This window comes from Tachypleus tridentatus, chromosome 1, assembly GCF_004210375.1.
Source record: "Tachypleus tridentatus isolate NWPU-2018 chromosome 1, ASM421037v1, whole genome shotgun sequence".
Taxonomy (NCBI): domain Eukaryota; kingdom Metazoa; phylum Arthropoda; class Merostomata; order Xiphosura; family Limulidae; genus Tachypleus; species Tachypleus tridentatus.
In genome coordinates, this window is record NC_134825.1 from 176806632 (window position 1) to 176824177 (window position 17546).

Genomic DNA, 17546 nt, shown 5'->3' on the forward strand with positions numbered 1-17546 from the left:
ACTACACTGTGATGAAGTGATAGACAAAGTAACTAGTTTAATACTATACTATTATGAAGTGGTAGACAAAGTAACTGGTTTAATACTATACTATGATGAAGTGATAGACAAAGTAACTAGTTTAATACTATACTATGATGAAGTGGTAGACAAAGTAACTAGTTTAATACTATACTATGATGAAGTGGTAGCTCCATAATGTTATATTATCTAGTTTAATACTATACTGTGATGAAGTGGTAGACAAAGTAACTAGTTTAATACTATACTATGATGAAGTGGTAGCTCCATAATGTTATATTATCTAGTTTAATACTACACTGTGATGAAGTGGTAGACAAAGTAACTAGTTTAATACTATACTATGATGAAGTGGTAGCTCCATAATGTTATATTATCTAGTTTAATACTACACTATGATGAAGTGATAGACAAAGTAACTAGTTTAATACTATACTATGATGAAGTGGTAGCTCCATAATGTTATATTATCTAGTTTAATACTACACTATGATGAAGTGGTAGACAAAGTAACTGGTTTAATACTACACTATGATGAAGTGGTAGCTCCATAATGTTATATTATCTAGTTTAATACTACACTGTGATGAAGTGGTAGACAAAGTAACTAGTATAATACTATACTATGATGAAGTGGTAGACAAAGTAACTAGTTTAATACTATACTATGATGAAGTGGTAGCTCCATAATGTTATATTATCTAGTTTAATACTACACTATGATGAAGTGGTAGACAAAGTAACTAGTATAATACTATACTATGATGAAGTGGTAGACAAAGTAACTAGTTTAATACTATACTATGATGAAGTGGTAGCTCCATAATGTTATATTATCTAGTTTAATACTACACTATGATGAAGTGGTAGACAAAGTAACTGGTTTAATACTACACTATGATGAAGTGGTAGACAAAGTAACTAGTTTAATGCTACACTATGATGAAGCAGTAGACAAAGTAATTTCTTTAATACTACACTATGATGAAGTGTTAGACAAAATAACTGGTTTCACACTACACTATGATGAACTGGTATCTCCATAATGTTATATTATCTAGATTTATACTACACTGTGATGAAGTGATAGATAAAGTAACTAGTTTAATACTATACTATGATGAAGTGGTAGACAAAGTAACTAGTTTAATACTATACTATGATGAAGTGGTAGCTCCATAATGTTATATTATCTAGTTTGATACTATACTTTGATGAAGTGTTAGACAAAGTAACTAGTTTAATACTATACTATGATGAAGTGGTAGACAAAGTAACTAGTTTAATACTACACTATGATAAAGCGGTAGCTGGATAATGTTATATTATCTAGTTTAATACTACAGTGTGATGAACTGGTAGACAAAGTAACTGGTTTAATACTACACTATCATGAAGTGATAGACAAAGTAACTGGTTTCATACTACACTATAATGAAGTGGTAGACAAAGTAACTGGTTTAGTTCTATACTATGATGAAGTGGTAGACAAAGTAACTGGTTTAATACTATACTATGTTGAAGTGGTAGCTCCATAATGTTATATTATCTAGTTTAATACTATACTGTGATGAAGTGACAGACAAAGTAACTAGTTTAATACTACACTATGATGAAGTGGTAGCTCCATAATGTTATATTATCTAGTTTAATACTACACTATCATGAAGTGATAGACAAAGTAACTGGTTTCATACTACACTATAATGAAGTGGTAGACAAAGTAACTGGTTTAGTTCTGTACTATGATGAAGTGGTAGACAAAGTAACTGGTTTAATACTATACTATGTTGAAGTGGTAGCTCCATAATGTTATATTATCTAGTTTAATACTATACTGTGATGAAGTGACGGACAAAGTAAGTAGTTTAATACTACACTATGATGAAGTGGTAGCTCCATAATGTTATATTATCTAGATTAATACTACACTATGATGAAGTGATAGACAAAGTAACTAGTTTAATACAATACTATGATGAAGCGGTAGTTCCATAATGTCATATTATCCAGTTAAATACTACACTGTGATGAAGTGGTAGACAAAGTAACTGGTTTAATACTATACTATGATGAAGTGGTAGCTCCATAATGTTATATTATCTAGTTTAATACTATACTGTGATGAAGTGACAGACAAAGTAACTAGTTTTATACTACACTATGATGAAGTGGTAGCTCCATAATGTTATATTATCTAGTTTAATACTACACTATCATGAAGTGATAGACAAAGTAACTGGTTTCATACTACACTATAATGAAGTGGTAGACAAAGTAACTGGTTTAGTTCTGTACTATGATGAAGTGGTAGACAAAGTAACTGGTTTAATACTATACTATGTTGAAGTGGTAGCTCCATAATGTTATATTATCTAGTTTAATACTATACTGTGATGAAGTGACGGACAAAGTAACTAGTTTAATACTACACTATGATGAAGTGGTAGCTCCATAATGTTATATTATCTAGATTAATACTACACTATGATGAAGTGATAGACAAAGTAACTAGTTTAATACAATACTATGATGAAGCGGTAGTTCCATAATGTTATATTATCTAGTTTAATACTACACTGTGATGAAGTGGTAGACAAAGTAACTGGTTTAATACTATACTATGATGAAGTGGTAGCTCCATAATGTTATATTATCTAGATTAATACTACACTATGATGAAGTGATAGACAAAGTAACTAGTTTAATACTATACTATGATGAAGTGGTAGCTCCATAATGTTATATTATCTAGTTTAATACTACACTGTGATGAAGTGGTAGACAAAGTAACTGGTTTAATACTACACTATGATGAAGTGGTAGCTCCATAATGTTATATTATCTAGATTAATACTACACTGTGATGAAGTGATAGACAAAGTAACTGGTTGAATACTACACTATGATGAAGTGGTAGCTGCATAATGTTATATTATATAGTTTAATACTACAGTGTGATGAAGTGGTAGCTCCATAATGTTATATTATCTAGTTTAATACTACACTGTGATGAAGTGTTAGACAAAGTAACTGGTTTAATACTACACTATGATGAAGTGGTAGCTCCATAATGTTATATTATCTAGATTAATACTACACTGTGATGAAGTGATAGACAAAGTAACTGGTTTAATACTATACTATGATGAAGTGGTAGCTCCATAATGTTATATTATCTAGATTAATACTACACTATGATGAAGTGATAGACAAAGTAACTAGTTTAATACTATACTATGATGAAGTGGTAGCTCCATAATGTTATATTATCTAGTTTAATACTACACTGTGATGAAGTGTTAGACAAAGTAACTGGTTTAATACTATACTATGATGAAGTGGTATCTCCATAATATTATATTATCTAGATTAATACTACACTGTGATGAAGTGGTAGACAAAGTGACTAGTATAATACTATACTATGATGAAGTGGTAGACAAAGTAACTAGTTTAATACTATACTATGATGAAGTGGTAGCTCCATATTGTTATATTATCTAGTTTAATACTACACTATGATGAAGTGGTAGACAAAGTAACTAGTATAATACTATACTATGATGAAGTGGTAGCTCCATAATGTTATATTATCTAGATTAATACTATGCTATGATGAAGTGGTAGACAAAGTAACTAGTTTAATACTACAATATAATGAAGTGGTATCTCTATAATGTTATATTATCTAGATTTATACTACACTGTGATGAAGTGATAGATAAAGTAACTAGTTTAATACTATACTATTATGAAGTGGTAGACAAAGTAACTGGTTTAATACTATACTATGATGAAGTGTTAGACAAAGTAACTGGTTTAATACTACACTATGATGAAGTGGTAGCTCCATAATGTTATATTACCTAGTTTAATACTCTACTGTGATGAAGTGACAGACAAAGTAACTAGTTTAATACTATACTATGATGAAGTGGTAGCTCCATAATGTTATATTATCCAGTTTAATACTACACTGTGATGAAGTGTTAGACAAAGTAACTGGTTTAATACTATACTATGATGAAGTGGTATCTCCATAATATTATATTATCTAGATTAATACTACACTGTGATGAAGTGATAGATAAAGTAACTAGTTTAATACTATACTATGATGAAGTGGTAGCTCCATAATGTTATATTATCTAGATTAATACTACACTATGATGAAGTGATAGACAAAGTAACTAGTTTAATACTATACTATGATGAAGTGGTAGACAAAGTAACTAGTTTAATACTACACTATGATAAAGCGGTAGCTCCATAATGCTATATTATCTAGTTTAATACTATACTGTGATGAAGTGACAGAGAAAGTAACTTGTTTAATACTACACTATAATGAAGTGGTAGCTCCATAATGTTATATTATCTAGATTAATACTACACTGTGATGAAGTGATAGATAAAGTAACTAGTTTAATACTATACTATTATAAAGTGGTAGACAAAGTAACTAGTTTAATACTATACTGTGATGAAGTGACAGACAAAGTAACTAGTTTAATACTATACTATTTTGAAGTGGTAGACAAAGTAACTAGTTTAATACTATACTATAGTGAAGTGGTAGCTCCATAATGTTATATTATCTAGTTTAATACTATACTGTGATGAAGTGACAGACAAAGTAACTAGTTTAATACTACACTATGATGAAGTGGTAGCTCCATAATGTTATATTATCTAGATTAATACTACACTATGATGAAGTGATAGACAAAGTAACTAGTTTAATACTATACTATGATGAAGTGGTAGCTGCATAATGTTATATTATATAGTTTAATACTACACTGTGATGAAGTGGTAGCTGCATAATGTTATATTATCTAGTTTGATACTACATTGTAATGAAGTGTTAGACAAAGTAACTGGTTTAATACTATACTATGATGTAGTGGTAGCTCCATAATGTTATATTATCTAGATTAATACTATACTATGATGAAGTGGTAGACAAAGTAACTAGTTTAATACTATACTTTGATGAAGTGGTAGCTCCATAATGTTATATTATCTAGTTTAATACAACACTATGATGAAGAGTTAAACAAAGTAACTAGTTTAATACTATACTATGATGAAGTGATAAACAAAGTAACTGGTTTAATACTACACTATGATGAAGTGGTAGCTCCATAATGTTATATTATCTAGATTAATACTATGCTATGATGAAGTGGTAGACAAAGTAACTAGTTTAATACTACACTATAATAAAGTGGTAGACAAAGTAATTTGTTTAATACTACACCAATATGAAGTGGTAGACAATGTAACTGGTTTAGTACTGTACTATGATGAAGTGGTAGACAAAGTAACTCGTTTAATACTACACTATGATGAAGCGGTAGCTTCATAATGTCATAGTATATAGTTTAATACTACACTGTGATGAAGCGGTAGCTCCATAATGTCATAGTATATTGTTTAATACTACACTGTGATGAAGTGGTAGACAAAGTTACTGGTTTAATACTACACTATCATGAAGTGGTAGACAAAGTAATTTCTTTAATACTACACTATGATGAAGTGTTAGACAAAATAACTGGTTTCACACTACACTATGATGAACTGGTATCTCCATAATGTTATATTATCTAGATTTATACTACACTGTGATGAAATGATAGATAAAGTAACTAGTTTAATACTATACTATTATGAAGTGGTAGACAAAGTAACTAGTTTAATACTATACTATGGTGAAGTGGTAGCTCCATAATGTTATATTACCTAGTTTAATACTCTACTGTGATGAAGTGACAGACAAAGTAACTAGTTTAATACTATACTATGATGAAGTGGTAGCTCCATAATGTTATATTATCCAGTTTAATACTACACTGTGATGAAGTGTTAGACAAAGTAACTGGTTTAATACTATACTATGATGAAGTGGTATCTCCATAATATTATATTATCTAGATTAATACTACACTGTGATGAAGTGATAGATAAAGTAACTAGTTTAATACTATACTATGATGAAGTGGTAGCTCCATAATGTTATATTATCTAGATTAATACTACACTATGATGAAGTGATAGACAAAGTAACTAGTTTAATACTATACTATGATGAAGTGGTAGACAAAGTAATTAGTTTAATACTATACTATGATGAAGTGACAGACAAAGTAACTAGTTTAATACTATACTATGATGAAGTGGTAGACAAAGTAACTAGTTTAATACTATACTATGATGAAGTGGTAGCTCCATAATGTTATATTATCTAGTTTAATACTATACTGTGATGAAGTGATAGACAAAGTAACTAGTTTAATACTACACTATGATAAAGTGGTAGCTCCATAATGTTATATTATCTAGATTAATACTACACTATGATGAAGTTATAGACAAAGTAACTAGTTTAATACTATACTATGATGAAGTGGTAGTTCCATAATGTTATATTATCTAGTTTGATACTATACTATGATAAAGAGTTAGACAAAGTAACTAGTTTAATACTATACTATTATGAAGCGGTAGCTCCATAATGTCATATTATCTAGTTTAATACTACACAGTGATGAAGTGGTAGACAAAGTAACTGGTTTAATACTATACTATGATGAAGTGGTAGCTCCATAATGTTATATTATCTAGTTTAATACTACACTGTGATGAACTGGTAGACAAAGTAACTGGTTTAATACTACACTATCATGAAGTGGTAGACAAAGTAACTACTTTAATACTACACTATGATCAAGAAGGAGATAAAGTAACTGGTTTAATACTACACTGTGATGAAATGGTATCTCCATGATGTTATATTATCTAGATTAATACTACACTATGATGAAGTGATAGACAAAGTAACTCATTTAATACTATACTGTGATGAAGTGTCAGCTGCATAATGTTATATTATGTAGTTTAATACCACACTATGATAAAGTGATAGACAAAGTAACTAGTTCAATACTACACTATGATGAAGTGGTAGCTCCATAATGTTATATTATCTATTTTAATACTACACTATGATGAAGCAGTAGACAAAGTAACTGGTTTAATACTACACTATCATGAAGTGGTAGACAAAGTAACTACTTTAATACTACACTATGATGAAGGAGTAGACAAAGTAACTACTTTAATACCTCACTATGATGAAGCAGTAGACAAAGTAACTGGTTTAATACTACACTGTGACAAAGTGTTAGACAAAGTAACTAGATTAATACTACACTATGACGAAGTGGTAGATAAAGTAACTAATATTATACTATGACAAAGTAACTACTTTAATACTATACTATAATTAAATGTAAGCCCATGGTTTTTGTTTGTTTTCACTAAATGTGGCTAAATTCACTATCAGATCTGACTATATACCAGGAACTAGATATCCCAGATGTTATCAATTTACTATTTATTTTATAACTAATACAGACTGATAAATCCAGAAACTGGTGTTACATTGTTCTTTTGTTTCAGTATTTTAGAGTAAATAAAAACTAAAGGAATATTATCAACTGGTTAGAAAGAATAGTAATAATTTGTTTAAATGATTCAGCATTAATATATTAAAGATATTCCCTAAGCCTAATCCTTAAAATGTGTATTTTTCAAAGGTTAATAAAATCCAGGAACTGAAACATGAAGTGGAACATCTACAGCTAGAAAATGAATACCAGCTTCGATTAAGAGACATGAACCATTCTCTGAGGATGAAAGAGATCACAGATAAACACAAACAAGAAATTGATGACCTGAAAGTGATGATCAGAGTAAGGATCAAGTAGTAATGTACTATAGTACCAAGTCTCCATGAGTTTCTAAAGAATCTCATTACACATTGTTGTAGAACTAACAGTATTTAAGAAAGTAGATTACTCTGCCAGTCCTGCCTTCACCTCTACTACCATCCAATTGCTTTGACGAGCTGTCTCTGTAAGACCTTCGAGATAATGGTTAATGCTTGTCTTGTTTGGTTCCTCTAATCAAACAACCTCCTCTGGCCCACCCAGTGTGGGTTCCAATGAGAGCGCTCCACTACGAACCACCTGATTTGACTTGACATGTCAATCAGAGAATCCTTTCTCAAATGACAACATCTTGTATCAATATTCTTTGGCATTGAGGAGATGTTTGATACAGCATGGAGGTATGGCATTTTGACAAACCTCCCTGTATACATAGGTTATATGGCTATTTGCCCATTTTTATTAAAAATTTTATAAGGGTCAGGCGATTTCATAATAATGATTATGCTATAGAAAGTCCTTTTCAACTTGTATTACTGTAGTATTTCTCTTACTGCTGTAGACGAGATATAAAAATTGGATTTAATGCCATTTATGTTTCTGATTCAAAAATTAAACCTTGTTTTACCTTAATTTCCTTTTATGAATTTTAATAAGTTTACCTTAATCTTAACTTTCTATCAGATGTTTGGCACAGAAAAAAGCCTAGTTGATTTGCACCAAAAAACACCAAACCAACCAACAGACTATTACCTCCACTTCAACAGACCTTCTTACAAGTCCACTATCACCTCCACTTCAACAGACCTTCTTTCAAGTTCACTGTCATCTCCACTTCAACAGACCTTCTTACAAGTTCACTGTTATCTCCACTTCAACAGACCTTCTTACAAGTTCACTGTCATCTCCACTTCAACAGACCTTCTTACAAGTTCACTCTCACCTTCACTTCAACAGACCTTCTTACAAGTTCACTGTCATCTCCACTTCAACAGACCTTCTTACAAGTTCACTGTCATCTCCACTTCAACAGACCTTCTTACAAGTTCACTCTCACCTTCACTTCAACAGACTTTCTTACAAGTTCACTGTCACCTCCACTTCAACAGACCTTCTTACAAGTTCACTGTCATCTCCACTTCAACAGACCTTCTTACAAGTTCACTCTCACCTTCACTTCAACAGACCTTCTTACAAGTTCACTGTCATCTCCACTTCAACAGACCTTCTTACAAGTTCACTGTCATCTCCTCTTCAACAGACCTTCTTACAAGTTCACTCTCACCTTCACTTCAACAGACTTTCTTACAAGTTCACTGTCACCTCCACTTCAACAGACCTTCTTACAAGTTCACTGTCATCTCCACTTCAACAGACCTTTTTACAAGTTCACTCTCACCTTCACTTCAACAGACCTTCTTACAAGTTCACTGTCATCTCCACTTCAACAGACCTTTTCTTACAAGTTCACTGTCACCTACACTTCAACAGATTTTACAAGTTCACTATCACCTCCACTTCAACAGACCTTACAAGTCCACTATCACCTCCACTTCAACAGACTTTCTTACAAGTTCACTGTCACCTCCATTTCAACAGACCTTACAAGTTCACTATCACCTCCACTTCAACAGACCTTCTTACAAGTTCACTGTCATCTCAACTTCAACAGACCTTCTTACAAGTTCACTGTCATCTCCACTTCAACAGACCTTCTTACAAGTTCACTCTCACCTTCACTTCAACAGACCTTCTTACAAGTTCACTGTCATCTCCACTTCAACAGACCTTCTTACAAGTTCACTGTCACCTTCACTTCAACAGACTTTACAAGTCCACTATCACCTCCACTTCAACAGACCTTCTTACAAGTTCACTGTCATTTCCACTATAACATACCATCCTGTTTTTTATAGGTTCATCATCACCTCCATTACAATATGCCATCCTGTTTTTTACAGGTTCATCATCACCTCCACTACAACATACCATCCTGTTTTTTACAGGTTCATCATCACCTCCACTACAACATACCATCCTGTTTTTTACATGTTCATCATCAACTGCACTCTACATTAATGGAACTCTCTATTCTCCATAGGTTCATTATCATCTATATTTATTTTTTCTATCAGTTCATTGTCACCTACATTTCAACAGTCTCTTGTACTTTTTATCAATTCATCATCATATTTACTTTAACAGACATCTATCCTTTTAACATCTTCTCTGAAACAGACCTTTCTACTTCTCATAAGTTCCTGAACAGCTTCACTTCAACAGATCTCTCAGTTATCTTCAAGTTTATTATCATCTTTACTTTAACAGATATCTGTCCTTCTTACAGGTCCATAAACATCTTTACCGAAATAAGACATTCTACATGTTATAGGTCCCTCAGCACCTTCACTTCAACAGGTTTATCATCATTGATAGTTTAAGTCTTCTGGTCTCTTACCATATTTGTATTGTTTTCTATATTTCTTTACATTTCTTCTATTCTGTTTCTAGTTTTGATATCTCACCATCTTTACTGTTCTCTGTACAATGTTTTGGTTTTCACCATCTGTATTGTCTACTGTATATAATGTATTGGTTTCTCACAGTATTTACTATTTTCTGTATGTTGTATTGATTTTTCAAAATTTGTGCCTATTTGTATATTATACGGACTCTCTACAATGTCCTCTGTATAGTGTTTGTTTCTCATGGTTTCATCTGTCATCTGTATAATGTGTTCATTTTTCACCATCTGTACTAACCTTAGTAATGTGTTTAATAAGGTACTGCAAAGTTAACAAGCAACTAATTTCACCTCTTCTATAAGGCCATCGAAAAAGAAATGAAAAAACGAGAAGATGACAATAGTGAAGAAGTTGAAAGAATTCAAGAGAAACATGTTGAAGAAATGTTGAACCAGGGTAAGTATATAAAACATGAGTGATATTGAACCAAGGTAAGTATATAAAACATGAGTAATATTGAACCAAGGTAGGTATATGAAATATGTTAAATAATGTTGAACCAGGGTAAGTATATAAAACATGAGTGTTATTGAACCAAGGTAGGTATATGAAACATGTTAAATAATGTTGAACCAGGGTAAGGATATGAAATATATTAAGTAATGTTGAACCAAGGTAAGTATATAAAACATGAGTAATATTGAACCAAGGTAGGTATATGAAACATGTTAAGTAATGTTGAACCAAGGTAAGTATATAAAATATATTAAGTAATGTTGAACCAAGGTAAGTATATAAAACATGAGTGATATTGAACCAAGGTAGGTATATGAAACATGTTAAATAATGTTGAACCAGGGTAAGGATATGAAATATATTAAGTAATGTTGAACCAAGGTAAGTATATAAAACATGAGTAATATTGAACCAAGGTAGGTATATGAAACATGTTAAGTAATGTTGAACCAGGGTAAGTATATGAAATATATTAAGTAATGTTGAACAAAGGTAAGGATATAAAGCATGTTAAGTCATGTTGAACTAAGGTGGGTATATAAAACATGTTAAGTAATGTTGAACGAAGGTAAGTATATAAAACATGTTAAGTAATGTTGAACTAAGGTATTTGTATAAAACATGTTAAGTAATGTTCAATAAAGGTAAGTATATAAAACGTGTTGAAGAAATGTTGAACAAGGTAAATATATAAAACATGTTAAGTAATGTTGAACCAGAGTAAGGATATAAAATATGTTGAAGAAATGTTGAACCAAGGTAAGTATATAAAACATGTTAAGTAATGTTAAACTAAGGTATTTGTATAAAACATGTTAAGTAATGTTCAATAAAGGTAAGTATATAAAACGTGTTGAAGAAATGTTGAACCAAGGTAAGTATATAAAACATGTTAAGTAATGTTGAACCAAGGTAAGTATATAAAACATGTTAAGTAATGTTGAACTAAGGTATGCGTATAAAACATGTTAAGTAATGTTCAATAAAGGTAAGTATATAAAACATGATGAAGAAATGTTGAACAAAGGTAAGTATATAAAACGTGTTGAAGAAATGTTGAACGAAGGTAAGTATATAAAACATGTTAAGTAATGTTAAACCTGGGTAAGGATATAAAATATGTTGAAGAAATGTTGAACCAAGGTAAGTATATAAAACATGTTAAGTAATGTTGAACCAATGTAAGTATATAAAACATGTTAAGTAACGTTAAACCAAGTTAAGTATATAAAACATGTTAAGTAATGTTAAACCAAGGAAAGTATATAAAACATGTTAAGTAATGTTGAAACATGCTGAAGAAATGTTGAACCAAGGTAAGCATATAAAGCTTGTTAAGTACCAAGGTTAGTATATGAAACATGTTAAGTAATGTTGAACTAAGGTATGTGTATAAAACATGTTGAAGAAATGTTGAACCATGGGAAGTATATAAAACATAATACGTAATGTTGAACCAAGGTGGGTATATGAAACATTTTAAGTAATGTTGAACCAAGGCAAAGATATAAAACATGTTGATGAAATGTTGAACCAAGGTAAGTGTATAAAACATGCTAATTAATGTTGAACCAAGGCAAGAATATAAAAGATGTTGAAGTAATGTTGAACCAAGGGAAGTATATCAAACGTGTTAATTAATGTTGAACCAAGGTAAGTATATAAAACATGTTAAGTAATGTTGAACCAGGGTAAGTATATAAAACATGAGTGATATTGAACCAAGGTAAGTATATAAAACATGAGTGATATTGAACCAAGGTAGGTATATGAAACATGTTAAATAATGTTGAATCAGGGTAAGTATATAAAACATGAGTGATATTGAACCAAGGTAAGTATATAAAACATGAGTAATATTGAACCAAGGTAGGTATATGAAACATGTTAAATAATGTTGAACCAGGGTAAGTATATAAAACATGAGTAATATTGAACCAAGGTAGGTATATGAAACATGTTAAATAATGTTGAACCAGGGTAAGGATATGAAATATATTAAGTAATGTTGAACAAAGGTAAGGATATAAAGCATGTTAAGTCATGTTGAACTAAGGTGGGTATATGAAACATGTTAAGTAACATTGAACCAAGGTAAGTATATAAAACATGTTAAGTAATGTTGAACCAAGGCAAGGATATAAAACATGTTAAGTAATGTTGAACGAAGGTAAGTATATAAAACATGTTAAGTAATGTTGAACTAAGGTATTTGTATAAAACATGTTAAGTAATGTTCAATAAAGGTAAGTATATAAAACGTGTTGAAGAAATGTTGAACAAAGGTAAGTATATAAAACGTGTTGAAGAAATGTTGAACAAAGGTAAGTATATAAAACATGTTAAGTAATGTTGAACCTGGGTAAGGATATAAAATATGTTGAAGAAATGTTGAACCAAGGTAAGTATATAAAACATGTTAAGTAATGTTGAACCAATGTAAGTATATAAAACATGTTAAGTAATGTTAAACCAAGTTAAGTATATAAAACATGTTAAGTAATGTTAAACCAAGGAAAGTATATAAAACATGTTAAGTAATGTTGAAACATGCTGAAGAAATGTTGAACCAAGGTAAGCATATAAAGCTTGTTAAGTACCAAGGTTGGTATATGAAACATGTTAAGTAATGTTGAACTAAGGTATGTGTATAAAACATGTTGAAGAAATGTTGAACCATGGGAAGTATATAAAACATAATACGTAATGTTGAACCAAGGTGGGTATATGAAACATTTTAAGTAATGTTGAACCAAGGCAAAGATATAAAACATGTTGATGAAATGTTGAACCAAGGTAAGTGTATAAAACATGCTAATTAATGTTGAACCAAGGCAAGAATATAAAAGATGTTGAAGTAATGTTGAACCAAGGGAAGTATATCAAACGTGTTAATTAATGTTGAACCAAGCTAAGGATATAAAGCATGTTAAGTCATGTTGAACTAAGGTGGGTATATGAAACATGTGAGGTAACATTGAACCAAGGTAAGTATATAAAACATGTTAAGTAATGTTGAACCAGGGTAAGTATATAAAACATGAGTGATATTGAACCAAGGTAAGTATATAAAACATGAGTGATATTGAACCAAGGTAGGTATATGAAACATGTTAAATAATGTTGAATCAGGGTAAGTATATAAAACATGAGTGATATTGAACCAAGGTAAGTATATAAAACATGAGTAATATTGAACCAAGGTAGGTATATGAAACATGTTAAATAATGTTGAACCAGGGTAAGTATATAAAACATGAGTGTTATTGAACCAAGGTAGGTATATGAAACATGTTAAATAATGTTGAACCAGGATAAGGATATGAAATATATTAAGTAATGTTGAACCAAGGTAAGTATATAAAACATGAGTAATATTGAACCAAGGTAGGTATATGAAACATGTTAAGTAATGTTAAACCAAGGAAAGTATATAAAACATGTTAAGTAATGTTGAAACATGCTGAAGAAATGTTGAACCAAGGTAAGCATATAAAGCTTGTTAAGTACCAAGGCTGGTATATGAAACATGTTAAGTAATGTTGAACTAAGGTATGTGTATAAAACATGTTAAGTAATGTTGAACCAAGTTAAGGATATAAAATATGTTAATGTTTAACCAAGGTAAGGATATAAAACATGTTGAAGAAATGTTGAACCATGGGAAGTATATAAAACATAATACATGATGTTGAACCAAGGTGGGTATATGAAACATTTTAAGTAATGATGAACCAAGGCAAAGATATAAAACATGTTGATGAAATGTTGAACCAAGCATGTGTGTTAATTAGCATGTGTATAAAACATGCTAATTAATGTTGAACCAAGGCAAGAATATAAAAGATGTTGAAGTAATGTTGAAGCAAGGGAAGTATATCAAACGTGTTAATTAATGTTGAACCAAGCTAAGGATATAAAGCATGTTAAGTCATGTTGAACTAAGGTGGGTATATGAAACATGTGAGGTAATATTGAACCAAGATAAGTATATAAAACATGTTAAGTAATGTTGAACCAAGGTAAGGATATAAAACATTTTAAGTAATGTTGAACCAAGGTAGGTATGTGAAACATGTTAAGTAATGTTGAACCAAGGTAAGGATATAAAACATGTTAAGTAATGTTGAACGAAGGTAAGGATATAAAAGGTGTTAATTAATGTTGAACCAGGATAAGGATATAAAACATGTTAATTAATATTGAACCAAGGTAGGGGGGGGGTCAGTACATAATTTAAACTGTATCTTTATTTCATATCTCCTGACATTGAAGGTTAGGTATATATAGTGCATGGTATAAATGGGTTTGAGGTGTTTTTGCAGGGTTTATAAAACTTATTTAATTCATTCTGACTTGTTTTTAAATTTGATAGAAACTGTAAAATGGGTTTCATTGCAGACATAACAAGGATAATCTATAAATATGTTTATTATTATACAGGGTGTTTGGAAAGTCCGCGGTGCAGTTTTGTAATCATATGTCTATTTAGTTTATTTCAAGCCAGCAACTGATAGCGGTGTTTAGAAACAAAATAAGAAGGATCCAGGCTTGTAATGATGCCAACGGGGGTCACTTTCAACATTGTTTATAATTGTCATTCATATTTACCTCCTGTATTCTATATTGAAACGTCTGTTAATAAATATATAAGTGCACAGTGACTTTCTGAACACCCTGTGTATGTTAGGTTAAGCCATCAGTGTATTTCTACCTGTCTGTAATAGTCAATATACAAACACCATGTGCATATATTTTGTGTTGACCAGAGTATTATTTCTGATGTAGAGACATGTTACAAGCAAAAGTTATTACTAGAATACGAAAGATACAAAGAACTCCAGAAAAAGAGTCAACTTATGCAAGATTCGTATGAACAACAGATTCGGGAAATGGAAACAACACACCAGAAGGCTGTACAGGAAATGATAGATGAGTATGAACAGAGGCTAACTGAAAGAGAAACACAACTTGAACAGGTCCTGAAAACTAATTCAAATACTATAAAAACAAATTTTTCTTTGTATAATTAAATTGTTTTGGCCTGTAGTACTGAGTGATCACGTAGGAGTTATATTCAGTGTAATTCTGTGAGAGTATCTTCATTCACTGATCGGTCTTACAATAACATGATTTATCTCATAGCTACAGTTCTAGATTTAAACTGGAATAATTGAAGTGTGCTCTATGGAATAATATCATTGATGCTACTTTGTAAGAATCAGATAATCTTTCTCATGCAGAACCAGTTGGAAGTGTAGGCAGTAGCTTTGTTGTATAATGGACTAATTAAACCCAGCCTATATGGAAAAGTGCACTAGCAACAAACCTCAGCCTACAAAACTCCATTCTATTCTTTTATTGACTTTGGAGGTATTTCCCTCACAACAAGATTTTTGGAGAAGTGTGAAAGGAAACATTTCTTTTACACTTTGTTCATTCTGCATCCATTCAACATCAGATGTATTACCAAAGGGAAGAGGCTGTTCATGAGACCACATTTAAAAGAAATGTTGCCAAAATTGCTCTGGTCTTTAGTGTGTTTTTTTAAGATGGAACAATTACTTGGAAAGAAGGCTACCATTTTTTATAACATTGGCCTCCGAATTTAAACTTCCACAAGTTGTTTTTATTTTAATAAAGAATTTTCTGTAATTCAGTGATACGTTTTAAAAATGCAATTTATTTTTTTCTATCATCTACAGATTGTTTTTAGAAATTGGAAAGGAAAAAAAACTTTTATTGGATCAAATTCATTACAAATATAACAGGAGAAAGAAATAATTTCATGTTGCACAAACACATACTATCTAAAGATAACACGTTATGCTGGCTGTTAACTATATATATAGTTTTTTGTGAAACATCTGTGTGTGATGGAGAAAAATGGATTACTTTAATTCAGCATACATACAGAATCTGTAAAAATTTCAAGACAATAAAAGATTGTAGGAATAGAATAGATAATGTTGATGGCTCAAATAATTGTTGTATAATACAAGATGTGTAGAAATAGAACAACAATTGTAGATGGCTAAAATAATTGTTACAATTCAAGATGTGTAGAAATGGAACAATAAATGTTGATGGCTGAAATAACGGTTACATTTTAAGATGTGTAGAAATGGAACAATAAATGTTGATGGCTAAAATAACTGTTAGAATTGAAGATATGTAGAAATGGAAAAATAGATGCTGATGGATAAAATAATTGTTACAGTTCAAGATATGTAGTGATGGAACAATAAATGTTGATGGCTGAAATGTTACATTTCAAGATATGTAGAAATGGAACAATAAATGTTGATGGCTGAACTAATTGTTCCAATTAAAGATATGTAGAAATAGGACAACAATTGTTGATGCCTGAAATAATTGTTACAATTCAAGATATGTAGAAGTGGAACATTAAATGTTGATGGTTAAAGTAATTGTTACAATTCAAGATATGTAGTGATGCAACAATAAATGTTGATGGCTGAAATAATTGTTAGAATTGAAGATATGTAGAAATGGAACATTAAATGTTGATGGTTAAAGTAATTGTTACAATTCAAGATATGTAGTGATGCAACAATAAATGCTGATGGTTGAAATACTTGTTACAATTCAAGATATGTAGTGATAGAATAATAAATGTTGATGGCTGAAATAATTGTTAGAATTGAAGATATGTAGAAATGGAACATTAAATCTTGATGGCTGAAATGTCTGTTGCAATTCAAGACATAGTGATGGAATAATAAATGTTGATGGTTGAAATATCTGTTACAGTTCAAGATATGTAGTGATAGAATAATAAATG

At 30.6% G+C, this 17546-nt stretch overlaps 1 protein-coding gene across 1 annotated transcript in view; it reads left to right on the forward strand.

Moving 5' to 3' along the window:
* The window catches only part of LOC143233721 (cilia- and flagella-associated protein 57-like), a 97673-nt gene that overhangs the window by 39870 nt on the left and 40257 nt on the right, over positions 1-17546 (forward strand). Inside the window, exons 2-4 of the mRNA XM_076470279.1 lie at positions 7629-7784; positions 10588-10681; positions 15530-15720. Of these exons, the coding sequence (XP_076326394.1) occupies positions 7629-7784; positions 10588-10681; positions 15530-15720 (441 nt within the window). The remainder of the gene's footprint in view (positions 1-7628; positions 7785-10587; positions 10682-15529; positions 15721-17546) is intronic.